The 27,957-nt window shown below is 45.0% G+C and overlaps 1 protein-coding gene across 1 annotated transcript in view; it reads left to right on the top strand.

Annotated features, from left to right (window-relative positions):
- Positions 1 to 26,873, top strand: part of LOC134956840 (retinol dehydrogenase 8-like) — a 44,705-nt gene extending 17,832 nt beyond the window's left edge. The window contains exons 3-6 of the mRNA XM_063938749.1: positions 3,824 to 4,003; positions 21,104 to 21,197; positions 23,609 to 23,792; positions 26,033 to 26,873. Coding sequence (XP_063794819.1) covers positions 3,824 to 4,003; positions 21,104 to 21,197; positions 23,609 to 23,792; positions 26,033 to 26,266 — 692 coding nt within the window. The 3' untranslated portion in view covers positions 26,267 to 26,873. The remainder of the gene's footprint in view (positions 1 to 3,823; positions 4,004 to 21,103; positions 21,198 to 23,608; positions 23,793 to 26,032) is intronic.
- Positions 26,874 to 27,957: the final 1,084 nt, after the last annotated feature.

Genomic DNA, 27,957 nt, shown 5'->3' with positions numbered 1-27,957 from the left:
TTTCTGGGAAAAACGCCGGAGTGGCTGGAGAAACGGAGGAGTGTCTGGGCGAACGCTGGGTGTGTTTGTGACGTCAAACCAGGAACGAAACTGACTGAACTGATCGCAGATGCCGAGTAAGTGTGGAGCTACTAAGAAACTGCTAAGTAGTGTCTATTCGCAATTCTGCTAATCTTTCGTTCGCAATTTTGATAAGCTAAGATTCACTCCCAGTAGGCGGCGGCTTAGCGTGTGCAAAGCTGCTAAAAGCAGCTTGCGAGCGAACAACTCGGAATGACCCCCCATGTGCACTGCTGGGGGGGGGGGGCAGATATAACATGTGCAGAGAGAGTTAGATTTGGGTGGGGTGTGTTCAAACTGAAATCTAATCTGCAGTGTAAAAATAAAGCAGCCAGTATTTACGCTGCACAGAAACAATATAACCCACCCAAATTTAACTCTCTCTGCACGTTACGTCTGCCCCACCTGCAGTGCACAGAACAAATTTGCTGCTGCGATCAGGTTTGAATTAGGCCCTGTGTTCAACTGCATATATATTATTATGGAAGCCATGATATATATTAATTCCATATACTGTAGCATACCTCCCAACTTCATTGTCTGAGGAGGGAAAGGGGGGACATGATAGAAACTTTAAAATATATCAAGGATTTTAACAAAGTCCAGGAGGGAAACATTCTTTAAATGAAGAGAAGCAACAGGACACGAAGATATGCACTGAGACTGGAGGCGGGGTAGGTTCAGGGGAAATTTAAGGAAAAAATACTTCACAGAAAGGGTAGCGGACAAGTGGAATAGCCTCCCATCAGAGGTGGTAGAGGCTAAGACAGTAGAGCAATTTAAACATGTATGAGATATACATAAGGATCAACTAAGGTTTGAGATAAAAATACGGTTAAAAAAAAAAGGGGCAGACTAGATGGACCAAGTAGTTCTTATCTGCCATGAAATTATATGTTTCTATGTTTCTAAGAGGGATATCTGTGTGCTCCCGAAATATAGGGGCGTGACCTCATGACTAGTTTTCATTACTATGGGGGCATGAACAGCACTCTGTGAGCTGCTGGCCATGCCCCCGTCCCTCTCTGCCAGTGAATAGACGCCACTACTCTGCTAAGCAGAGCAGAAAGTGATAGACGATCTACCAATTGCCCCCAACCGCAGGATACAGGCAGGCAAATAGCTAGCCAATAAAAGCTGGTTATAACCGGAGACTGCGGGGCGGGCTGACCCATTGCTGCTGCTGTCCTCAACTGCACCCGGCAGCTACTGGTCCCCGGTGTCTACGCTCTGATTCCCGGCCAGTGGTGTTGACGACGTTTAAGTTGTGCGGTTGGTGTGTCTCCACTCTTTTTGTTTTGGCCCCACCACTGGACAGGGACTATAGATAGTAAGCTCCACTGGGGCAGAGACTGTTGTGAGTTGCCAAAAAGTCTCTGTAGAGCACAGCGGCATATGTGTGTGCTATATAAATATCTGAAAAATAAAATAAATGTACGTATAATACAGGTGGAAGTGAGTAAAGTGGGGAAATATTATAGTAGGTACAATATAAAAATGTTGAAGGGTCTCTTAAAAATATGTCCATAGGGGATTTTCCTTACTTCTCGCTATGACTTACTGTACCAGGAAATTTCACACCTTTTCACAAAACTTCATGCGGACCTGTCCTCCTGAAAACGACTTCTCATTTCGTGGCTGGGCAGAATAATTGCTGTAAAAATGAATATTCTTCCCAAATGGCTTATTTATTCCGGACTCTCCCCGTAGATGTTTATACGTCCATCCTGCATAAAATCCAATAAAGCATTACTCTCTTTATTTGGAATGGCAAATCCCCAGATTATCCTCAGAAAGCCCATCTCTATGGGCGGTAGGGGTCTTACAGATTTTAGACTACTACTTGGTTACCCAATTCTCCCAAATTACTTCATCCTACTCCCCTTCTGAATTACCTTTTCACTCTTACCCCCATATGCTGTAATTCCTCATCACCTCCCCCATTTCACTCTCACCCCAAAACATGGAATAATCCCTGTTTTCCTGTTTGTTTTGGCCCTCAAAGTTGCTGTGCATTTTAGTACATATGGGCTTTGGCTTTCCCTTTCAGATCTACAATCGAAAGTCCCTGCCCAACCTCTCAGCCACTTCAAATACTATAAAATACGGCACTTCCTTCACTCTACGCCACAATTCTCACTTCTTTGTGCCCTCACCCCTTTGAATGCCTTTGTAGGTTCCACTTTGTGTCCAAAGAAATGATTTCCCAAATTGATGGTATCCTCATTGATGCTGCATTTTCCAACTATAGCCCTCACAAATCCTTTTGAAAGGTGGACCTCGTCCACCCACCAGATGAGGAAGCTTAGGACAACATAACACAGGCTATTGTCAAATCCTCCATTTCCACGCAATTTAAGGAAATTTCTTACAAATTGTATTACAGCTGGTATTATACCCCAATAAGGCTCTCGTAAACTGTGGCCTTCGAAATATTCTTACCCATGTCCGGTGGACTTGCCCGGTCCTTGATGTTTTTTGGACCTCAGCACATACTTATTTGAAGCTCAGGTCCATGGAATCTTTCAGCTATGCTACTCCCCCCTCCCACCCCCCTTTGATCTTTCCAAGCTCTCCAAGATGCTGTTGTCTCACATTCTAATAGCTGCCACAAAACTGATTGCTCGCAATAGGAAAAGATCCCTCCCGCAATCTCTGCCTGTGTTGTCGCAAATTTGCCATATTGTGGAGATGGAAAATATTATTTATTATGTCCACGATAGGGACCATGTGTTCACCCAAATGTGGGCTCAGTGTCTCTCCTACAAAGGCACCCCTCACCCTTGACCCTTATACTTACCTCCTCCAATGTACCCATGCACAACGGTGAGGTCCATCTTCCTCGCTTCACCCTTCCCCGTTCTATTACCCTTGGATAGGTACTCTACTTCATAGCTATTGTGATATTTTCTGTGCATCATCTGATGCTTCTGAAGATGTTCTGTCTACTCAAATAGACCTGAACACCCCCCAGCCCATACACACACACACCTCCATCCCCCGTGTCTAGCTCTCCCACGACCCCATACTTTCTTTTTTTTTGGTTCCATTTACTTGTTCTGATTCCTATTGTATTTTTGTCAATTACAAAGGGTTCAGTATGATTTACTGGCGGCTGGGATGGCGGCCGTCAATATACCGGCAGCGGCATCCCGGTCGCCAGTATGCTGGCAGTGGTGCGAGTACAAAGAGTCCCATTGCGGGCACCAAGACACCCAAGAGTGGGAATAGTCCTGTTGCGCCGGTATTCCAGGTGCCGACATTGCCAGCTGTCAGGATTCCGGCGTCGGTATCCTGAACGCAAGGATCCCGACATTGTTGATACTATTTACAATTGTGGGGGTAATTCCAAGTTGATCGCAGCAGGAAATTTTTTAGCAGTTGGGCAAAACCATGTGCACTGCAGGGGGGGCAGATATAACATTTGCAGAGAGAGTTAGATTTGGGTGGGTTATTTTGTTTCTGGTCATGGTAAATACTGGCTGCTTTATTTTTACACTGCAATTTAGATTGCAAATTGAACACACCCCACCCAAATCTAACTCTCTCTGCACATGTTATATCTGCCCCCCCTGCAGTGCACATGGTTTTGCCCAACTGCTAAAAAATTTCCTGCTGCGATCAACTTGGAATTACCCCCTGTATGTACACTGATATGTTCAGTCTGTCTACTCTTATGAGCTCTTAGTGCCCAGTAATATCTAGTTGCACCCATGACTGTAAGGTACCTGGATGATTGTAACTGTTTCTATATCACCCACAGTTAGTAATGCAGGAATTGGACTTATTGGTCCCATTGAATGCCAAAGCATAGAAGAAATGAAATCTGTGATGGATACAAATTTCTTTGGACTGGTCAGACTACTGAAGGAAATATTACCAGACATGAAGAGGAGGAAGAAAGGACATATAGTAATAATCAGCAGTGTCATGGGAATACAAGGTACAGTGACCAGCTCCATCTATGCACTCTTCTCTGACCTGTATATCTAACATTCATATCAGTTAATGCAGCACAACATTAACTTAAGGCAATTTGTAGTCTGGATTTCTGAAAAGACCACACAAGACCACACAGACCAGAACCTACAGTAGGCCAGCAAACCTGTAGTGCGGCAATCTGTTTCTAGCAGTAATGATTTGTATAACCGCATGTCTGCGATAGATTTAGAATCTCACTGTAAGTAATGATGACAGACTACACACCTACAGTAACTACTGCTTGTCAACAGACATAGGCAAAACTTTACATTTGGTAATGGGAGGTGCCCAGGGGCGGATTGGGATGGAAAACCAGCCCGGGAAATTTATGGAAGCAGCCCTAATGGGGGCGGGGGTCTGCTGAGGGGGGTGGCCTGCCAAGTGGGGCGGGATCCCTCCTCATAGGCCCTGTTACTAAGTTGGATGCAGTTGCAGCCTTGCTTGCATCTTTTGCTGCAGCATGCTAATAGCGTTACAATACACTTTCCTGGTGTACATTCATGCACCCAATGTGCAATGAGTGAGACACCCACTGTCAGTATGTATAGATGCTGCAATCATGCTTTGTGCATCTTTTGATGCCACCATCCGTCACACCATTGAAACTTTTACCAGCGCTGTGCTAGGTGCAGATTATCCATTTGAGTATAGCCTCCAATGTCATCGATTCAGTGTCTCTGTACTAGAGATGAGCGAGTTCGGTTCCTCGGAATCCGAACCCGCCCGAACTTCACCTTTTTTTGCACAGGTCCGAGCAACTCGGATCCTCCCGCCTTGCTCGGTTAACCCGAGCGCGCCCGGACGTCATCATCCTGCGGTCGGATTCTCGCGAGATTTGTATGCTATATAAGGAGCCGCGCGTCTCCGCCATTTTTCACTCGTGCATTGGAGATGATCGTGAGAGGATGTGGCTGGCGTCCTCTCAGTTTCTATGTTCAGTGGGCTGCAAATATCTGTGCTCAGTGTGCTGCAAATATCTGTACTCCGTGTGCTGCAAATATCTGTGCTCAGTGTGCTGCAAGTGCAAATATCTACGTTCTCTGCCTGAAAAACGCTCCATATCTGTGCTCAGTGTGCTGCAAATATCTGTGCTCAGTGTGCTAATTGCTTTATTGTGGGGACTGGGGACCAGCAGTATTATATAGTAGGAGGACAGTGCAGAGTTTTGCTGACCAGTGACCACCAGTATTATACGTTCTCTGCCTGAAAAACGCTCCATATCTGTGCTGCATTGTAGTATATAGTAGGAGACATTCCAGAATTTTGCTGACCACCAGTATAACTATATATATATATATATAGCAGTACGGTACAGTAGTCCACTGCTCTACCTCTGTGTCGTCAAGTATACTATCCCATCCATACCTGTGGTGCATTTCAGTTTTGCACAGTTTGCTGACCACCAGTATATAACATATAGCAGTACGGAACAGTAGGCCACTGCTCTACCTACCTCTGTGTCGTCAAGTATACTATCCATCCATACCTGTGGTACATTTCAGTTTTGCACAGTTTGCTGACCACCAGTATATAATATATAGCAGTATGGTACAGAAGGCCACTGCTCTACCTACCTCTGTGTCGTCAAGTATACTATCCATCCATACCCGTGGTGCATTTCAGTTTTGCACAGTTTGCTGACCACCAGTATATAATATATAGCAGTACGGTACAGTAGGTCACTGCTCTACCTACCTCTGTGTCGTCAAGTATACTATCCATCCATACCTGTGGCGCATTTCAGTTTTGCACAGCTTGCTGACCACCAGTATATAATATAGCAGTACGGTACAAAAGGCCACTGCTCTACCTACCTCTGTGTCGTCAAGTATACTATCCATCCATACCTGTGGTGCATTTCAGTTTTGCACAGTTTGCTGACCTCCAGTATAACTATATATATAGCAGTACGGTACAGTAGTCCACTGCTCTACCTCTGTGTCGTCAAGTATACTATCCCATCCATACCTGTGGTGCATTTCAGTTTTGCACAGTTTGCTGACCACCAGTATATAACATATAGCAGTACGGAACAGTAGGCCACTGCTCTACCTACCTCTGTGTCGTCAAGTATACTATCCATCCATACCTGTGGTACATTTCAGTTTTGCACAGTTTGCTGACCACCAGTATATAATATATAGCAGTACGGTACAGTAGGTCACTGCTCTACCTACCTCTGTGTCGTCAAGTATACTATCCATCCATACCTGTGGCGCATTTCAGTTTTGCACAGCTTGCTGACCACCAGTATATAATATAGCAGTACGGTACAAAAGGCCACTGCTCTACCTACCTCTGTGTCGTCAAGTATACTATCCATCCATACCTGTGGTGCATTTCAGTTTTGCACAGTTTGCTGACCTCCAGTATAACTATATATATAGCAGTACGGTACAGTAGTCCACTGCTCTACCTCTGTGTCGTCAAGTATACTATCCCATCCATACCTGTGGTGCATTTCAGTTTTGCACAGTTTGCTGACCACCAGTATATAATATATAGCAGTACGGTACAGTAGGCCACTGGTCTACCTACCTCTGTGTCGTCAAGTATACTATCCATCCATACCTGTGGTGCATTTCAGTTTTGCACAGTTTGCTGACCACCAGTATATAATATATAGCAGTACGGTACAGAAGTCCACTGCTCTACCTACCTCTGTGTCGTCAAGTATACTATCCATCCATACCTGTGGTGCATTTCAGTTTTGCACAGTTTGCTGACCACCAGTATATAATATATAGCAGTACGGTACAGTAGGCCACTGCTCTACCTACCTCTGTGTCATCAAGTATACTATCCATCCATACCTGTGGTGCATTTCAGTTTTGCACAGTTTGCTGACCACCAGTATATAATATATTTTATAGCAGTACGGTACAGTAGTCCATTGCTCTACCTCTGTGTCGTCAAGTATACTACCCATATGTGTGCTGCATGTGCTGCTTGGGGACTATTTTTTAAATCTGCCATCCTGTCTGACACTGCAGTGCCACTCCTAGATGGGCCAGGTGTTTGTGTCGGCCACTTGGGTCGCTTAGCTTAGCCACACAGCTACCTCATTGCACTTCTTTTTTTCTTTGCATCATGTGCTGTTTGGGGACTATTTCTTAAATCTGCCATCCTGTCTGATACTGCAGACACTCCTAGATGGGCCAGGTGTTTGTGTCGGCCACTTGGGTCGCTTAGCTTAACCATCTAGTGACCTTGGTGCACCTCTTTTTTTCTTTGCATCATGTGCTGTTTGGGGACTATTTTTTAAATCTGCCATCCTGTCTGACACTGCAGTGACACTCCTAGATGGGCCTGGTGTTTGTGTCGCTTAGCTTAGCCACACAGCTACCTCATTGCACCTCTTTTTTTCTTTGCATCATGTGCTGTTTGGGTACTATTTCTTAAATCTGCCATCCTGTCTGATACTGCAGACACTCCTAGATGGGCCAGGTGTTTGTGTCGGCCACTTGGGTCGCTTAGCTTAGTCACACAGCGACCTTGGTGCACCTCTTTTTTTCTTTTCATCATGTGCTGTTTGGGGACTATTTTTTTCAAGTGCCATCCTGTCTGACACTGCAGTGCCACTCCTAGATGGGCCAGGTGTTTGTGTCGGCCACTTAGGTCGCTTAGCTTAGTCATTCAGCGACCTCGGTGCAAATTTTAGGACTAAAAATAATATTGTGAGGTGTGAGGTGTTCAGAATAGACTGGAAATGAGTGGAAATTATGGTTATTGAGGTTAATAATACTATGGGATCAAAATGACCCCCAAATTCTATGATTTAAGCTGTTTTTGAGTAAAAAAGCACCCAAATCCAAAACACACCCAAATCCGACAAAAAAAATTTCAGGGAGGTTTTGCCAAAAACGCGTCCGAATCCAAAACACATGGCCACGGAACCGATTCCAAAACCAAAACACAAAACCCGAAAAATGTCCGGTGCACATCACTACTCTGTACGCAACCACGTTCAGCAACACACCTGCACTACGTTTAGTAGCGGATCTTGCCACGGGCAAGCAGGACTTTTGCCCGGGGCGCCGCCTTCCGGAGGGCGCCGCACCAGGGCAAGATCCGCTGCTGCTGTGCCCCCTGCTGCCCCTGGACGCTGTGAAAGGAAACTAGAGTTTCCCTTCGTGGAGAGGTCCTTTACTGTGCGGTGCGCGATGACGTCATCACGCACCGCCATTAAAGGACCTCTCCACGAAGGGCTTCACAGCGGCCAGCGGCAGCGGTGGGCACATTTCAGTCTGTACAGTGGGCGTAAATGACCACGCCCCCTGCACGAAGCCATGCCCCCATTGCCGCCCGGGGCACGCAAAGCCCCAGAACCGGCTCTGACTACGATACGTATAAGTGTTATTAGCCAACCCCCTGTAACCACCTAGGAATTCCCACACATTTTTAATACACTACTGCATGCGTCTGAATCTGTATTACAACTCTGCACAAACTTCATCGGGACGCATGCACGGTGAAACTCAGAGGCATGTATAGACAAAAAACTTTGCAAAAAAATAAAGCACATTGGCCACCACAGGGGCGAAAAATAAAACCATTGATGCCCTAGGCAAAATTCTGGCTGCTGCCCCCTAGCCCCGCCGCTAGTTCCGCCTCTGACCCAGCTCCTCTCAGTTATGTCACACAGTAGTGTCCATTATTCACATTTCACTGCACCGTATCTCAGTAGCGTGCGGTGAGGTCAGTGGCTGGGGAGGCACAAGCAGCTAACACCCCCCCCCCCCCCCCCCATAGAGGAAAAAAAAAAAACCTAGCCCCCCCATTATTTGTAAAACCAGCACCAGGCAGAACCATCCAGGGGGGGGTAATGCCATAGCAGGGGAGACACTCGGTATGGGGTCCCTCTGCCATAGCATTAATCTACCCCCCCGAGCTAGTCAGCCCAGGGCTGGAATTCCTCGGAAGTAGGGACCCCAAAAAATAAACATGGGGTCCCCCTCCCGAGCAATAACCAGCACTGGGCTGATAGCCCGGTGCTATGCCCCGCACCTCTGGTGGCGGTGGGTGCGGGGTTCATTGTTAAAATTGTTCTTTACAGGTGGCCTACAGATCCCAGCAAGCCTACAGATTCCAGCAAGCCTGCCCCAGCATGCTGGCACTTGGAGAACCACAAGTGCCAGCATGCCCGGACATAATGGGCCCGCTGGCACCTGTAGTCCGCCTGTAAAGAATAGTAATATTGTTCTTTACAGGTGGCCTACAGGTCCCAGCAAGCCTGCCCCAGCATGCTGGCACTTGGAGAACCACAAGTGCCAGCATGCCCGGACATAAATGGCCTGCTGGCACCTGTTGCCCACCTGTAAAGAAAATATTAAAATAAAAACACCACACAGTCTTAAAAAATAAGTTTTATTGCACAGGGTCTTCACCTGGGGGCGGCGGCCTTTAAGCTCTTTTGCATGGCTGCCGCTTCCCCAGGGCTGCAGGCGTCTTCACCTGGGGGGGCGCCACCTCCCCAGGGCTTCCAGCGTCTTCCTCTGAAGTCTTCACCTGGGAGGCGGCGGCCTTAAAGCTCTTTTGCATGGCCGCCGCCTTCCCCAGGGCTTCCAGCGTCTTCACCTGCTGGGCGGCGGCTGCTAAGCTATTTTGCATAGCCGCCGCCCATCCAGGACTTCCGGCGTCTTCAACCTTCAGGAGCTCTTCTCCGCTCTTCCTCCGCCGTCGGACTGACAGCCGCTCCCTCGCGCTGACTTATATAAGTCAGCCAGAGGGGGCGGAGCGATGACGCGGCGAGCCGTGATTGGCTCGCGGCAGCCATCTTCAATTTCAAAAATGACGCTAAGGTGCCATTTTTTAAATGGGTTACCGCTCCGCTGCTCAAACTCTGCACCGCCGCCCGCACTCACGCCGCCCGCACCGCCGCAACCACGCCGCCCGCACCCCCGCCGCCCGCACCGCCGCACCCCCGCCGCACCCCCACCGCCCGCACCCATGCCGACGCCCGCACCTCCGCCGCGCCCACAACAGTGATTGACAGCGGATCCAGTGACGGATCCGCTGCCCAATCACTGTGGCCTGACTGACAGGGGACGTGCTTTCATAGGTTGAAAGCACGTCCCTGTGTGAAAGCGGCACCACTAATGGTGCCGCTTTCCCATGATTTTTCAATGGGCTTTTAATGCCCATTGCTAGGCCCCGCCCGCGCCCGCCCCCCGCTCCCATACTTTTCCCTATCTGACAGGGAGGCACCACGATCGGTGCCTCCCAAACACTTTACACAGGACTGGGATGATTAGGATAATATAAAGCAAATACTTATGACACAGAATATGTGTCATAAGTATCTTCTTTATATTATTTTAATCAGTAATGACAGGGGAGGCACTGCCTCCCCTGACTGCAGGTCCCTGCCGTATCTCTCCTTATTCACATTACACTACACAGTATCGCTCCTTGGGGGTAATTCCAAGTTGATCGCAGCAGGAAATTTTTTAGCAGTTGGGCAAAACCATGTGCACTGCAGGGGAGGCAGATATAACATGTGCAGAGAGAGTTAGATTTGGGTGTGGTGTGTTCAATCTGCAATCTAAATTGCAGTGTAAAAATAAAACAGCCAGTATGTACCCTGCACAGAACCAAAATAACCCACCCAAATCTTACTCTCTCTGCACATGTTATATCTGCCTCCCCTGCAGTGCACATGGTTTTGCCCAACTGCTAAAAAAAATCCTGCTGCGATCAACTTGGAATTACCCCCCTTATACAGATTACACTGCACCGTATTGCTCCTTAAACACATTACACTGCAACATATTGCTCCTTATTCACATTATACCGCCCTGTATCGCTACATACACATTACACTACACCATATCGCTCCATACATATTACACTGCACAGCAACGCTCCTTATTCACATTGCAATGCACCATATCGCTCCATACACATTACATTGCACCATATCACTCCTTATTCACATTACACTGCACCGTATCGCTCCATACACATTACACTGCACCGTATCACTCCTTATACAGATTACACTGCACCATATTGCTCCATAAATATTACACTGCACCGTATCGCTCCTTATACAGATTACACTGCACCATATTGCTCCATACATATTACACCGCACTGTATTGCTCCATATACATTACACCGCACCGTATCGCTCCTTATTCACATTACACAGCACCATATCGCTCCTTATTCATGTTACACCGCACCGTATTGCTCCATACATATTACACTGCACCATATCACACCGCACAGTGACGCTCCTTATACACATTACACCGCACCGTATTGCTCCTTATACACATCACACTGCACTGTATTGCTCCATACATATTACACCGCACCGTATCGCTCCTTATTCACATTACACCGCACCATATCGCCATTATACACATTTCTCGCACCGTACCGATCCATATTCACAGTACACTGCACCGTATTGCCCCTTATTCACATTACACCGCACTGTATAGCTCCCCATACACATTACACTGCACTGCCCTTTATTCACATTAAACCGCACTGTACCGATCCGTATTCACAGTACACTGCACCATATTGCCCATTATACACATTACATCACACCGTATAGCTCCTCATACACATTACACTGCACTGCTCTTTACACACATTACACCACACCGTAACACCCATTACACACATTACACTGCACCATATCGATCCGTATTCACAGTACTGTACACCGCACCGTATCACCCCTTAGTCACATTACACCGCACTGTATAGCTCCCCATACACATTACACTGCACTGCCCTTTATTCACATTAAACCGCACTGTACCGATCCGTATTCACAGTACACTGCACCATATTGCCCATTATACACATTACATCACACCATATAGCTCCTCATACACATTACACTGCACTGCTCTTTATACACATTACACCACACCGTAACACCCATTATACACATTACACTGCACCATATCGATCCGTATTCACAGTACTGTACACCGCACCGTATCGCCCCTTAGTCACATTACACCGCACTGTATAGCTCCTCATATACATTACACTGCACTGTAACACCCATTATACACATTACACCGCACCATATCGATCCGTATTCACAGTATTGTACACCGCACCGTATCGACCCTTAGTCACATTACACCGCACTGTATATCTCCTCATATACATTACACTGCACCGTATCTCTCCTTATACACATTACACTGCACTGTATCTCTCCTTATACACATTACACTGCACTGTATCTCTCCTTATACATATTACACCTCACCGTATTGCTCCTTATTCACATTTTACCACACCATATCTCTCCTTATACACATTACACTGCACCATATCTCTCCTTATACATATTACACCTCACAGTATTGCTCCTTATTCACATTTTACCACACCGTATCTCTCCTTACACACATTACACAGCACTGTATTGCTCCTTATTCACATTACACAGCACCGTACTGTCCACACAGTAGTAGTAGTGCCCCATACACATATTGGCCACATAGTAGAAGTAGTGCCCATACATATATTGCCCACACAGTAGTAATAATGCCTGGCAGACATATATTGCCCACACAGCAACAACACCCCATGCACATTAAGCAGCACTGCCACTGTGCCACACAGTAGTCCTGTCACTGCCTCCCTCCCTGTATCAACCCATATGCAGCAGCACTCACCTAGTGTGTCTGCTGCCACATGTTGTCACTCCGCAGTGTGGAGTGTATAAATGATGGCAGCGGGGGGAGGCTGCAGCGGAGGTCAGTGCAGAGAAGGAGCCGGGAGCAGAAGGGCCCACTGAAGGAGCCAGGACTGAATCGGGAGCAGGCGTCAGGTATTTTCTGCAGCACGTTTAATGGGTGGCCCTGCTCCCCAGAGTGAACGTCGGGTCCGCTGGTTATGAGCCGCGACAGTCCCTAGTGACCAGCCATCACCTCCCCCTGCGTAGTCTCACTCTGCACAACATCATCACCCACTCTGCATCCTCACTCAGCACACCATTATCTCCCCCTCATGTCGTTTCTTAGTCACACCATCACATCCCCCTGCGATGTCTCTCAGCACACAATCACCTACCCATGTCATCTCTCAGCATACCATTACCTACCCCCTGTGTCATCTCTCGGCACACCATCATCTCCCCCTGCGTAGTCTCTCTCTGAACATTATCTCCCACTCAGCATCATCACTCAGCACACCATCATCTCCCCCTGCATCATCTCTCAGCACACCATCATCTCCTCTTGCATTGTCACTCAGCACACCATCATCTCCTCTTGCATTGTCACTCAGCACACCATCATCTCCCCCTGCATTGTCACTCAGCACACCATCATCTTCCCCTGCATCATCACTCAGCACACCATCATCTCCCCCTGCATTGCCATTCAGCACACCATCATCTCCCTCTGCATCATCTCTCAGCACACCATCATCTCCCCCTGCATCATCTCTCAGCACACCATCAACTCCCCCTGCATCATCTCTCAGCACACCATCATCTCCCCCTGCATCATCTTTCAGCACACCATCATCTCTCCCTGCATCATCTCTCAGCACACCATCATCTCCCCTTGCATCATCTCTCAGCACACCATCATCTCCCCTTGCATAATCTCCCCCTGCATCATCTCTCAGCACACCATCTTCTCTCCCTGCATTGTCACTCAGCACACCATCATCTCCCCCTGCGTCATCTCTCAGCACACCATCCTCTCTCCCTGCATCGTCACTCAACACACCATCATCTCCCCCTGCATCATCTCTCTGCACACCATCATCTCCCCCTGCATCATCTCACAGCACACCATCATCTCCCCCTGCATCATCTCTCAGCACACCATTATCTCCGCATGCGCTGTCTCTCTCTGCAAAACATCATCTCCCACCCCGCGTCACTCAGAAATGTGACGGTCCACAAATGGCCCATTCATCTCCCAGTGGTGCAGTGCTGCTTCACAGAGGCATGGCAACTTCCTATATTCACAGGGCCACATCCTCTCACCTCCCACATTAAGGTGCCCTCTGACATTTTATTCCAGATCCCCCAAGTATTATTATAATACCCAGCAAGGCAGCAATCTGTGCAGGAACGTGGAATGGCCGCAGGACAGAGCCCAGAGACAGTCAGACAGCGCGGGTGGACGGAGGACAGCAGCTTTTCTGATGAGTTGAGACAGCACAGCCAGGTGGGCTTGGGCGGACAGAGTAGTATGGCTGCAGCCCGCAGGACAGAGGCAGTCAGACAGCATGGGAGGGAGGACAGCACAGCAGCTTCTCCTCACTCATCACAGACAGTGCGGCCTGGAGGGCTTGGGCCACGCAAGTGCGGCGTAATGTCATCACATCACGCCGCGCACATACAATATGATTATATTGACTGTTAACACGGGGAGGCGGAGCTGTGGAGCTATAACGCAGCTATCGTCCTCACGGTCAGTAATTGCATTCCTGACCGGGTGGACACTAATTAAATTTATAAATAGTTGTTTCAGGCTCAAGCTGGGTACACACAAATAGACCGAAAAACTGAAAGACCGAAAGATAAAATCTTTCACTTTCAGCTCCCTGCTCCTGACTCAACAATCTAGAGTGTACACATGGAAAGATCTAGCCAAATCTTTCAGTCTTTCAAAGATGTTGGCTAGATGGTTTTTGGCTCCAAATTTAAATATTTTCTTAGTGGCTAGATGACATCATCTAGCCAAAATCGTTCATCGTTCATACACACCATGTAGACAGTGAACGATCATGAACGATCTAGCCAAAATTGTCCTTGCTGCACAGTCTATCAATGACTTTGTCGTTTACCCGCGGGACCGCGCCTAGTGAACGATCTAGCCTGTACACACGGAACGATAATAAATAGTTGGCTAGATCGTCCCGTGTGTACCCAGCTTATTGGGTAGTCTGGTGCTCCCCCGGACCACCCCCCAGTTTTACCTACTGTATGTCAGCGGGGGTGTCAGAAGAGGAGTACTTAACAATCTTCCTACCAAGGCAGTAACTACAGGGTTTATTTTATCATTCCTTTCACAATGCAACATACTCTTCACCTCCTGTATTATACATTTAAAAAGTTGCATTCTGTCCGTTAATTTGGTTTTATAACAAACGCCAGTAGAGAAATAATAAGGGTTAGGCAACAGATCTTTCATTTCAAAATTTCCTTCTGCAGTGTGGTCTCTCCCTTATTAAACAGAACAACAATAGGACGGAGCTAGTTGGTGTGTGCTAACTGCTGTGCTTATTCACAAGAATATAAGCCCTCTGAAATGGACTGCATCTATTCTCCACGGATAAGAGGAGCTGACCCTCACAAAAGTACAATCTGACAAGAACATATAGGAGTGCTGTCCATAAGCATTTGGGTGTTCATATTCACATTTATTACTATCTTTGAATAAAATACCTATCAATCCACAGAAAATACACTGTCAAAATAATGCAATATAAACTAATAGTTGCTTTTCTCATAAGCAAGGCAACAAACTTAAAAGTATAAAAATATATATCCATGCATCATCACTACATGATTTGTATAAGCAGGAAGAAAAAATATATTAAACAAAGGGCCTAATTCAGATCTGATCGCTGCTGTGCATTTTCGCACAATGGGCGATCATTTTCTAACTGCGCGTGCATATGCACTGCAATGCGCCGGCGCGTCGGAAGGCTACAATGGGCATCGCGTGTCAGCGACGGGATGGTGTGAATGACCCATTCGCATGGGCGTTCGCAAGGAGACTGACAGGAAGAGGCCGTTTGTGGGTGGCAACTGACCATTTTTAGGGAGTGTCTGGAAAAATGCAGGCGGGCTAAAGCGTTTTCAGTGAGGGTATCTGACGTCAGCTCCAGCCTGATCATCAGGATTCTATCACACTGGGTTAGTAATTCTTGGGCTGCGCAGAGTGCACAACACAAGCGATCGCACAGTTGCACAGCGATTTAACCCTCCCCCCGTAGGCAGCAACTATCTGATTGCAGGGCAGCAAAAAACATAGCTCAGCGGTCAGATCTGAATTACCCCCAAAATCTTATGCACTGTTGGTATAGCTCTTCTTTTCAGATCCAATTAAGCATGCAACAAGTAGCAGCCCCAGAGCCGGCCATAGGCATAGGAAAACAAGGCAATTGCCTAGGGCATTTGATATGCCTAGGGGCATCATCAGCTTCTGCTGATTAAAATGATATGCGGCATGCCTATATTCTGTATGTAGCATTTCATATGCAGATACAGCCACAGTCTCACATGGTATATAGGCATGCTGCATATCAGTTTGATCAGCAGAAGCTGCTTGTGCATCCTAGCCACATAGCAATGCAAATAAGATGTATTTTCATTAAAAAAAAGGTGCCCGACGTTAGCATTGATGCAAGATTTGTGAGGACACATCTGTATCCAAGCAGAGGCAGAGGTCACAGTGTTAGTGGAAGTGTGAGTGCTGTGTGCATGTGAGTGGGTTGGTTGTGCAGTAGTGTTCGGAATATGTGTAAGGAGCATTATGTGTGTCATGTAAAAATGCATTAATAATGTGCAACATATGTGTAAAGGGCTACTATGTGTGTCATTATGTGTATAAGGGCATTAATAATGTGCGGCATATGTGTAACAGGGTACTACTGTATGTGTGTCATTATGTGTATAGGGGCACTAATAATGTGCAGCAAATGTGTAGGGGGCACTATGTGTGTCATTATGTGTATAAGGACATTAATAATGTGCGACATTATGTGTTAAAGGGCACAAATAAAGGTTGTCATAATGTGTAAGGTGCATTATGTTTATAAGGACATTAATGTGTCTCATATGTGTAAGGGGCATTACTGTGTGGAATTGTGTATAAATGCATTACTAATGTGTGGCATTATGTGTATAAGGTGCTCTACTATGTGGCGTTGCATATAGAAAGGGCACTACTGTGTCGTCTAATGTGAATAAAGAGCAATAAGGTGTGGAGTAATGTGAATAAGGAGCAATTCAGTATGATGTAATGTGCATAAGGGGCTCTACTGTGAGGAGTAACGTTTATAAGGTAAAGTGATACTACTGTGGGATGTAATATGCATTATGGACACTATCGCAAGATAAAATGTGAATAAAGATGCAGTACTGTGTGGCATAATTGGAATTGGGGTTACTATTGTGTGGCCATGCCCCTTCCCAGCAAGAAGATACCCCTTTTTGGGCTGTGCGTCAAATGTGCGAACTGTTCCTATTTAAAATATAGGGGGTACAAGGACTGCTATGGGTGAGGGGTGATGGTGCTGGGAAAGAGGTGCAAGGTCAGAGGCAGAACCAGCGGTGGTGCTAGGGGGCACCAGCCAAAATCTTGCCTAGGGCATCATATTGGTTAGGACCGGCTCTGAGCAGCCCAAATAACACAGCATTAGTATCCAAATGTTAGTAATTGTTAAGCAGCTTTGTACTGGATCAAGTTATACACAGTGGAGCTTGAAAGTTTGTGACCCCTTCAGAATTTTCTAGATTTCTTCTAAAATGTGGCCTAAATCTACCTCAGATTTTCACACAAGCCCTAAAAGCAGATAAAGAGAACTAAATCAAAGAAATGACACAAAACAATTAGACATGCTCATTTTCTTATTGAGGAAAATTATCCACTATAACATATCTGTGAGTGTCAAAAGTATATGACCCTTTGCTTTTAGTAACTGATATGACCCCCTTGTGCAGCAATAACTGCATGGAAATGTTTCCGGTAATTGCTGATTAGTCCTGAACATCAGCTTGGAGGAATTGTACCCCATTCCACCGTACAAAGGCCCTCATTCTAAGTTGATAACTCGCTAGCTACTTTTAGCAGCCGTGCAAACACATTGTTGCCGCCCACGGTGGAGTGTATTTTCGCTTTGCAAGTGTGTGATCGCATGTGCAGCCGCGCGGTACAAAAACATTTTGTGCAAAACAAGACCAGCCCTGTAGTTACTTATCCTGTGCGATGATTCCAGCGGCGGAGGTTCCGGAATTGACGTCAGATACCCGCCCTGCAAACGCCTGGTCACGCCTGTGTTTTTCCTATTACTCCCAGAAAACGGTCAGTTGACACCCATACACGCCCTCTTCCTGTCAATCTCCTTGTGTTTGACTGTGCGAATGGATTCGTCGTTAAATCACTCAGCAACGATCCGCTTTTGTACTCGTACGACACATGCGCAGTAGTGACCTGATCGCTGCGCTGCGAAAAACGGCAGCATGCTAACAGGTCGGAATGACCCCCATTGTCCCTTCAATGATGGCAAGTCGTCCTGAGCTAGATGCAGTAAAACAGGCCTTAACCATGATACAGGTTGAGTATCCCTTCAAATTCAAAATCACACATTTTTGGTTCCCTTACTGAGATAATGACACATATATATGTATATTATATTATACTATATATCTATATATATTATGCTATATATCTATATAATATATTTATATATACACATAATATATAATTTATATATTTATATATATATATATATATATATATGTCATTATCTCAGTAGGGGACCCAAAAATGTGGGATTTTAAATTTTGGATAAGGGATACTCAACCTGTACCACCACCATGAGTCACAGATGGTAAGACATTTTTATGCAGAAAGGCAGTGTTCTCCATTCTCCAAACATAACACTTCTCATTTAATCCAAAAAGCTCTATTTTGGACTCATCTGTCCACGAAACAATGTTCCAATAGCCTTCTGGCTTGGCAGTGGACTCATGAACATTAACATTAGCTAATGTGAGAAAAGCCTTCATTTGCTTAGAGGTTACTATGGGTTCCTTTGCGACCTTGCAAACTATTAGAAGCCTTGCTCTTGGCGTGATTTTTGTTGGTCGACCACTCCTGGGGAGGGTAATAATGGTCTGGAATTTCCTCCATTTGCACATAATCTGCCTGTCTGTTAATTGGTGGAGTCCAAACTCTTTACAGGTGGTTTTGTAACCTTTTCCAGTCTGATGAGCATCAACAATTCTTCTTCTAAGGTCCTCAGAAATCTCCTTTGTTCGTGGCATGATACACTTCCACAAACAAGTGTCGTGAACATCAGTCTTTGATAGATCCCTGTTCTTTTAAAAAGACGGGTTGTCCATTCACACCTGATTGTCATCCAATAGTTTAACATCTAATTTTTTTTTTTTTAATTCAATAACTTTTTATTGAGAGTTTATATTTTTGTAGAAGTACAAAAATAAAAACAAAGAACAAACTGAAAATACAGTAGCAAGGGCAGGTGTACGAGGCAGAATATAGAATATACATCATAAATTACAAACCAAGAGGACACATGACATACGAGTCAGGATATGCAGATTGTCTCCCCATACCATATTGCGCAGAGGCCCACAGGCGCCATGTGAGCCCATACATTCTATCCACAGAATAAAGAGGGGAGTACCTAGTCCCATACACATGTCACCATAAAGACACAGCATTGATAAATATAATCCAATAGGATATAAAACATCTGCCAAACAGCCACATAAAGTAAAACAAAACCCACAAAAACAAACCACCCCATTAACCCCCCACCCTGTATAGCCTACCCCCAACTTAGGTATACTTGGATCCCTAAAACCCCCCATCCCCTACCCTAACTACACTAACTATCAAATCCCCCCCATTCCCCTTAACTACTCTAACTAGCAACCCCCCACCCATTCCAGAAGGATAATAGAACACGAAACTAACAGGAGCAATAAACTAATGACCTTAAGCTAGGCTAAGTCTGGCTCTCCCACAAAAGGATATAGCGTTCCTCCCATATAGCATACCAAACAGTATATAAACGTATACATAGCATAGATAGGAGAATATTCGACCATATCATAAATGCAGGTAATAAAAATATACAAATAATAAAACAAAAATATTGGTAACAAAGATGAGAATTAATCCGGCCAGGCCTCCATCGCGTGCAATATTACAGTATCAGTCTCGTCTCCGGTTATCCAAGGGTAAACACATCGGGGCATAAAGTACGTAAAGGATAAGTCCAGGAACCTCCCGCCATTGCGGGAACGGACAGAAAAGTACCTGAGGCATGGCAATAAAGGATCTGTAAATGTCACCACCGACAGCAAAGGTGTAGAACGGATCTTCAAAATGGAGTCTTGGCACCCACGGACTAAGGCAACATCCATATCAGTTGGAATCGCATGCCTTGGGAAGGAGAAATCCAGAGGCTGCAACAGCACGTCATGAGCGCAGACTGCAGTGACAGAATTCAAAGTTACAGCTACCAAATCTCCGAGCTTCGTAAGGAGCCTCTGCGTAGAGGCAAGAATTGCTTGAAGGATTTGCTGCACAGAATTAGCCATCGGTAAGTTGGGAATACAAGCCAAACAGGAGGCCAGTGACAAGATGGTGGTGGCTAGCACACCACCAGAGCTTACCAATAGACCTGACTCATTTGTTTGTTTCTTTTTATCTACTTTTAGGACTTGTGAGGTAGTTTTAGTCCAAATTTCAGCAGAAATATAGAAAATTCTGAAAGGTTCATAATCTTTTAAGCACCACTGTATACTGTCTCACAGCTGTGGATATATAATAGGAGCACTTTTAGATTTTATATCAACAAATCCTCATCCCCAGAAGCTCACCAGACAGTGTTCCATCTGTGACCGAGGAGAGTGTGCAAATCCTGTTGGGTGCTTTGTGTTTTAAGTCTTACGGCTTGCTGCTTACAGCAGAAGTTGGGAACTGCAGCCTTGTAGGTCTATTGAACAGTGGCTGTCAGCAGAGGCCGATCGGGGCTGTAAACTGTGGCCGCATCTGGATGCAATCCTGGCAGCAGATAGACCCATTTTGTTAGGGTGCATCCACTGCTTCCACAAGCCATTATTGTGGCGGTGTAAAATGGGTAAAAGTTGTCTAAATGTGGTGTGGCTACAGGAACACATATTCTCACATCATTGTCGAAGAGCACGCAAAGCACAACTGTATTATTGTGTGTGTGTGTGTGTGTGCGCATGCAAATGCAGCAAGCACTTTAGAATTAAATAGAATAACACTTTCACTGATATCTCAAATTACTTGATAGGCTGGTTTCTAAACACACTCACCTGTTCTTCTTACAGGTATTCTGTTTAATGACATATATGCAGCCTCCAAGTTTGCTGTTGAAGGATTCTGTGAAAGTCTTGCAATACAGGCTCTGAAATTCAAACTGCAGTAAGTGTGACGTCCTTCAGCTATCAGGATTGTGGAAAAACCACTTACGCGTTTGTGGCATTATCTTATTAATATCAGTCATTATACCAATTCATGGTGACCTCTTCATGAACTACGCCAACATTTTGAATTAATGTTTGAAACTAATGATTATATGTTTATCATGAGCTTATTTAGGCATACGAGGAGGGAAAATATACTGTAGCTAGCAATCTGGCTTATGTATATAATATGCTAATTAGAACAAATGTCCAAATGGGGAGGAGTGCTGGATTACATAGAGGCAATCATAGACCTGAGAACTGTAACACAAAGAGATCAACTTCATTGCCTGAATTCATTCCTTTCCACCCATTCACTTCTTGACCCTTCAGTCAGGCTTCTGTCCCCTCCACTCTACAGGATCTGCCTTCACCAAGGTCAAATATGACCTTCTCACGGTCAAATCCAAGGGCCACTTCTCTCTCCTTATCCTCCTTTATCTGTCTGCTGCCTTCAACACATTGGCCCCCATTCAGATGTGGTGGGAGGGATTATCACTGCTGCTTACATAGAAGCTCTAATATGGTAATGCAGCAGGAGGAGTTGCATCTCCTGATACATTACTGATCCAAACTGTGTCCACAGACGCAGTATCTTATCTTCCCCGGCACCATCAGCCAGCTGCGTGACTCATAGGGTTGTGCAAGCTGCCCGTCGCAAGTCCTACCTAGAATCCAGGAAATCTCAGTCCTCTGAGGCATGCGCAAAGTACCAAACATCAATACTTTTCTACATAAGCAGCTACTCTGTCCACATCTGAATGAGGGTCATATTTACTAATTTTTCCCCCCTACATTCTAGTGCAGTTATTGTTTCAGTTTGCCTTGAACACTTTCCTTCTCCCCACACTCCACTACATTGGCCTCTGTGACTGTCCTTTCATGGCTCATCTCTTACTTCATCAAACTCTCCTTTTCCATCTCTATCATTGTCTCCCCCTCCCCCTCTCTTTCTCTACCTGTTGGTGTCCCCGAAGGGTCTGTTATTAGTCTTCTTCTCTTCTCAATCTATACCTCCTCCCTTGGAAACTTCCTCAGCTCCTTTGGCCTTCAGCCCGTAAAAATTAAGTGGCCACTGGAAGGGGTGCAGCTATACCCCATTGCAGACAATGGGGATTATTCAGGTTTGCTGGCAAACCAGATAAGCACACTAATGGGTAAAACCATGTTGCACTGCAGGTGGGGAAGATGTAACATGTGCAGAGAGATTTAGATTTGAGTGAGTTATAGTGTTTCTGTGCATGGTAAATACTGGCTGCTTTATTTTTTACATTTCAATTTAGATTTCGGTTTGAACAAACCCCACCCAAATCTAATTCTCTCTGCACATGTTACATCTCCCCCACTTGCAGTGCAACATGGTTTTGCCCACTAGTGTGGGTTACCGACAGCAGCATCCCGGCCACCAGTATGCCGGCAGCATGGTGAGCACTAGAAAGCCCCTTGCAGGTTCGCTGCGCTCGACAGCTCGACAAGCTGCAGGCACAGTGGCTCGCCACAGGTTATATTCTACATCTATGGGTGTCGTGGACACCCACAGAGGGAGAATAGCGTGTGGCGCTGGTATTCCGGCAGCGGGTTCTCACCGCTAGTCTGGATTCTGGCGGCGGCATTGTGACCGCCAGGATCCCGACTAGTGGTATTTTAACTGCTTCCCATTATTATGCTTTTTTGGTTCGCTAACAAACCTGAATAAGGCCAAATATTCCTACTGTGTCCGCATAGAAGGCCATGGTTACTGTATTGTGGTAGGCAATGATACAGAATCATAGTTGGTGTGATTTCATCCCCCCTGCACTCCTGGGTTCCTGGAGTGTCCTGGGCCCAAGTACCTCAGACCCCATCATGGCACCCCTGGGTACAAATTTAGACTAGGCTAAAAAAACACTGTGATACTAGGATGGTCCTGTAACAACACGAAGAGTGAAACGTGTTAATGATTTATTTATTTTTTTCTCAAAGCAATGACCCCCCAAAAAAATAAAAATCATCAGGAGTAGAGATGTATGTGAACTTTTTGATTTTGGTTATAATTTCACCCTCGTGTTTTGGTTTTTACAAAAAAAAAAAAACGGATTCAGTTTGGTTTAAAAATCAATTTTAAAAAATCAGTGATAAAAATAAAAAAAAAAACAGCTAAAAATAATGTCATTTTTGCAATCCAAAACCTGAAATTCAGATTTAAAATCCGAATTCCAGACCACGCGAAGATCCAAACTGGGACTGAGTTGTGGTCTGACTCCACAAAATTCTTGTGGATTCGGATTTCTAGAGAACCAAACCACACATCTCTAATCAGGAGTGCGCAGTCGAGAGTCTTTTGCATGGAAATAAGGTGTAGACATAACTGTGTCTATTATTGTATTACAGGTTAAGCCTCATTGAACCTGGTCCAGTCATCACAGAGTTTGAAAAGAAGGTTTTTGAAGATGGAATGAAAATGGACCTTTCTGCTGCAGATAAGGAAACTGCTGAAATGTTCACCAATGTCTATCTTAAAAACTATAAATCGATCTTCCAAAGCCTTGGCCAGACAGCAGAAGATGTGGCAGAGGTAACAAGTGTAGATGTTTATCCTGCCCAGCTCTATCAAACTGGTTTGGAGATATTGCAGTGGATCCCAAACAGTGTGCAGTGGCACCCTGGGGTGCTTTGTGGCACTTGCAAGGGTTCCTTGGATTGGTGGTCCCATGACCATTTCAAGTTATTTATGGTAAATGTAATAGGCGCAAAACTAGTGCTTGTTGCTGCCAATCATAAAAATGCAAACATAAGCAAATTCTGTCTCACAACATAACTGAATTCAGGATGACAAACACAATTTTTTTGATGTAATATTTTTTTATAAATTTCTCATTAAGAAACTTTTGACCTAGGGGTGCTCTGAATAAAATACTGATACTCTAGTTTGCCGTGATTCAAACATGTTTGGGAACCACTTACATATAGGATCATGCCTATAGTACAGGGGTTATTTATGCACATTCACCCTGCCCTAAGTATTATTATACTGGGGGTAATTCCAAGTTGATCGCAGCAGGAATTTTGTTAGCAATTGGGCAAAACCATGTGCACTGCAGGGGAGGCAGATTTAACATGTGCAGATAGTTAGATTTGGGTGGGGTGTGTTCAATCTGCAATCTAATTTGCAGTGTAAAAATAAAGCAGACAGTATTTAACCTGCACAGAAATAAAATAACCCACCCAAATCTAACTCTTTCTGCACATGTTATATCTGCCTCCCCTGCAGTGCACATGGTTTTGCCCAACTGCTAACAAAATTCCTGCTGCGATCATCTTGGAATTACCCCCATTGTTCCCTATGCCCATGTGACATTATACAAACTGGCATTGACTAGGGAGTATACAGTTGCAAATAAAGTGCATTGTCACCCACTAAGAGTTTTACAAGAATGCCCTGGTGTAAACAATATGTTTAAAATCCCTTTCTGCTGGGATTTTTGGTCAAAAATTAAGGATTTATTTTATATAACGCCATTTTATGGCATTATATAAAGTAAATATTTTTCAGGAAGTATAACGTTTTTATGCTTGCTTGAATAGCATAAAACGTTAAACCACAGTAGAGATTAGTGGAGTAACCTACTGTGCGATATTCAGCGAGATGGGTATAAATGGAGAAGATAACTGTGTTAACTTCTCCGTTAAGCCTTTGCTGAATAGCGGGGTTGTATTAAAAACGCAGAAATACCCCTTTCCACATTTTTAATGTGTAAAGCAGCATCCTGAATAGACCCCTAAAGTTATCACACTTTCCTCTTGTTCCCCTTTTTCATATAGCACTGGATTGTGCTGCACTGTGCTGTGATCCATTACTTGCCTTGTTATTTGGGTCTTTCCCTACAATCGATGTTCAATTAGCTGACTCAGTGGTCTATTCATGAAGCAGTGGAAAATGTAGAGAAGTAAGCCAGTGGAGAAGTTGCCCATGGCAACCAATCAGCATTGAAGTAACATTTATCATTTCCATATTATACAGGTGTACCGAGCAGCTGATTGGTTGCCACAGGCTCACGTCTCCACTCTTTTTACTGCTTCATGAATAGACCCCTCATTATTGTAATTCTGTATGCTAAATGTTGCTTGCATGTGCCCCCTGTGCAGGCTGCCATTGCTATGTTGTTCTACAGACTTGTCATTTTAACTATCTAATAATGAAAATGTACATAGTCATAGGCGCCGGAATGGGGGGTGGGGGGGGGCAAGGGGGCAGCATGCCTCCCCCCCAAACATGACAGAGGCGCAGGCGTGGGGAGGGTGACCGCTTACCCCCCAGATCACCGCGGAGACTGTGACTTCAAAACTCTGGCGCCGCATTGTCTTGTCCAGCCGGCTCTTCACAGAGGCAACACTCTAAGGAGGAGGAGGGGATGTCCCAGCAGGCTCAGCATGGCCACGCCTCCTACCAGTAATGTGTCTGTGAGAGACGGCTAGGACAGGAGGACACTGGGCAGCACGCTGTGGCGCCGGAGTTTTGAAGTCAGATTCTCCGCGGTGATCTAGGGGGTAAGTGCTCCCCGCATGGGGTGGGGTGGGGGTGGATAATCGGGGGGGGGGGGGGGGGGGGGAGCGCCAATTTTTATTTTTTATATATGCCCCCCCAACCACAACACGTTCTGGCGCCCCTGTACATAGTTATGAAGTAATTAATAACATGTTGATACAGGGAGACTTGAGCTGCTAGTGGAAGTGGGTGTCTCCTGCTAGAAAAGCAGACTGGTTTATGCACGATAACATGTGTAACTGTGGTTATTTATTTTATTTTATTTACAGCACACGCTAAAGATTATATTGTCCGAGAACCCACCATTCCGTCACCAGACAAACACCCTCTACACCCCGATGACAACATTAAAGTATGCTGATCCTAATGGTGACCTGCCCATTGACACCTTCTACAAGATGGTCTTTCAGCATGACAAAATTTTCAATGCAAGCCTTAATTTCATTAAGCTATTGAGGTGGAGGAGTAAATCGAGTTTTGACCTTGGGAAACCACTGCCCTAAGAACCACTATTTGCGCTTACTTTATATTTCTGGATCACTTTCTATGCAAAAAGTATTTTAAGTTCACCAGTGCTGGTATAGGAATTACACTAATTGTCCTAGCATTATTCCTGTTATTTTGATCCCTTTGTAGTAGAGATGTAGAATGTTATCCGTTATCCCCTAGTATAATACAGTGGGCAGTATACTTTCCTTGTTATGAAGATTGCACCCGACACTCAACACCTTCTAGTCACTTTTATATCCCCAGCACACTGGCTGAGAGATTGGCTGACAGGAGAAGTCCAAAGAGCATGTTATAATGTTCTGCGATATCTTTCAGTCTACAGAGACCATTTATGGTGGCCACATAAAATGATTATACTGTACTCCCTCCTGTGACCAGGCAGTGCTAGTGGCTGGATAATGTATATGTGATTGGATGTACTGAAAGATGTACCTTTTTCTAAAGTTAAGGAATGAAAAGGATTAGAGGGGACACTATGTAGGTAAAACATGTCCCATTCTGTTTATTTAGCACACAGTAACAACTTTCGTATTTGTTTGATTAAAGGGCCTAATTCAGAGTTGATCGCAGCAGCAGATATGTTAGCAGTAGGGCAAAACCATGTGCAGTACTGGGGGGGGGGGGCACAGATATAACGTGCAGAGAGAGTTATATCTGGGTGTGGTGTGTTCAAACTGAAATCTAAATTGCAGTGTAAAAATAAAGCAGCCAGTATTTACCCTGCACAGAAACAAAATAACCGACCCAAATATAACTCTCTCTGCAAATGTTATATCTGTCACACCTGCAGTGCACATGGTTTTGCCCAACTGCTAAAAAATTTGCTGATGCGATCAACTCTGAATTACCCCCAAAGTCACTGAGTATTTTATGGTATCAGATTTCTTCATTTTCAGATATGTTATGCTGGAGATTCATTTTCACTTGTTACAAATTGCTATCTAAATGAAATCAACCAGTTTGTATTATACGTGACATTAGATTTTATCCATCAGTGTATTTCGGTCTGCTGTATATCTTTGTGTAGATGATAGATAATCCCAGTAGACCAGAATGATTCACTATAATGAATTGTTTAGAACTGGTTACCCCTTACTGTGCTGTGTGTGTAGACTGTTCCACAGTAAGTTATACAGTACATATACGTTAGCTAACATTTTTAAACCGAGAACGGGAGAATGTTGGTGAAAGTTAGGGGTGACACATCCACTACCCATTGAAAATCCTATTTGTCCATGACAGTATACCAAGTGTGTGTGTTTTTTTTTTAAATAAAGTATTTTTTATTGACACATCTTGAGATTATACAGAGTCAAACAACGGCAGGGCCGGAACGCAAGTGTAGTCCACGGCATGATGACACAATGTGACATTGTAAACATAAAAATAGTAGCCAATACATCAGGTCGTATAACAGCGAGAAAGAGGAATTACACACATTGTCATGTCGAAGTAAGAGGAGGCAAGTAAAACTTGCCCGTATCAAAATATAGTTAATTTCCATAGACCCTGTACACCGTATATGCAAGTATTCCTTAAATTTTGATTTATACACAGCTAGAAATAACTAATACCCCTTTCAGACAGAGAAAAGAACCCGGTAATTTCCCGACTCTTGAAGAGTCGACCCAGGATTTTTTTCTGTCTGAAAGGGTCAACACGGGACTGAGTTCCCGGGAATTCG

The sequence above is a fragment of the Pseudophryne corroboree genome, chromosome 9 (genome assembly GCF_028390025.1).
Source record: "Pseudophryne corroboree isolate aPseCor3 chromosome 9, aPseCor3.hap2, whole genome shotgun sequence".
NCBI lineage: Eukaryota > Metazoa > Chordata > Amphibia > Anura > Myobatrachidae > Pseudophryne > Pseudophryne corroboree.
This window is presented reverse-complemented; position numbering and strand designations above follow the sequence as displayed.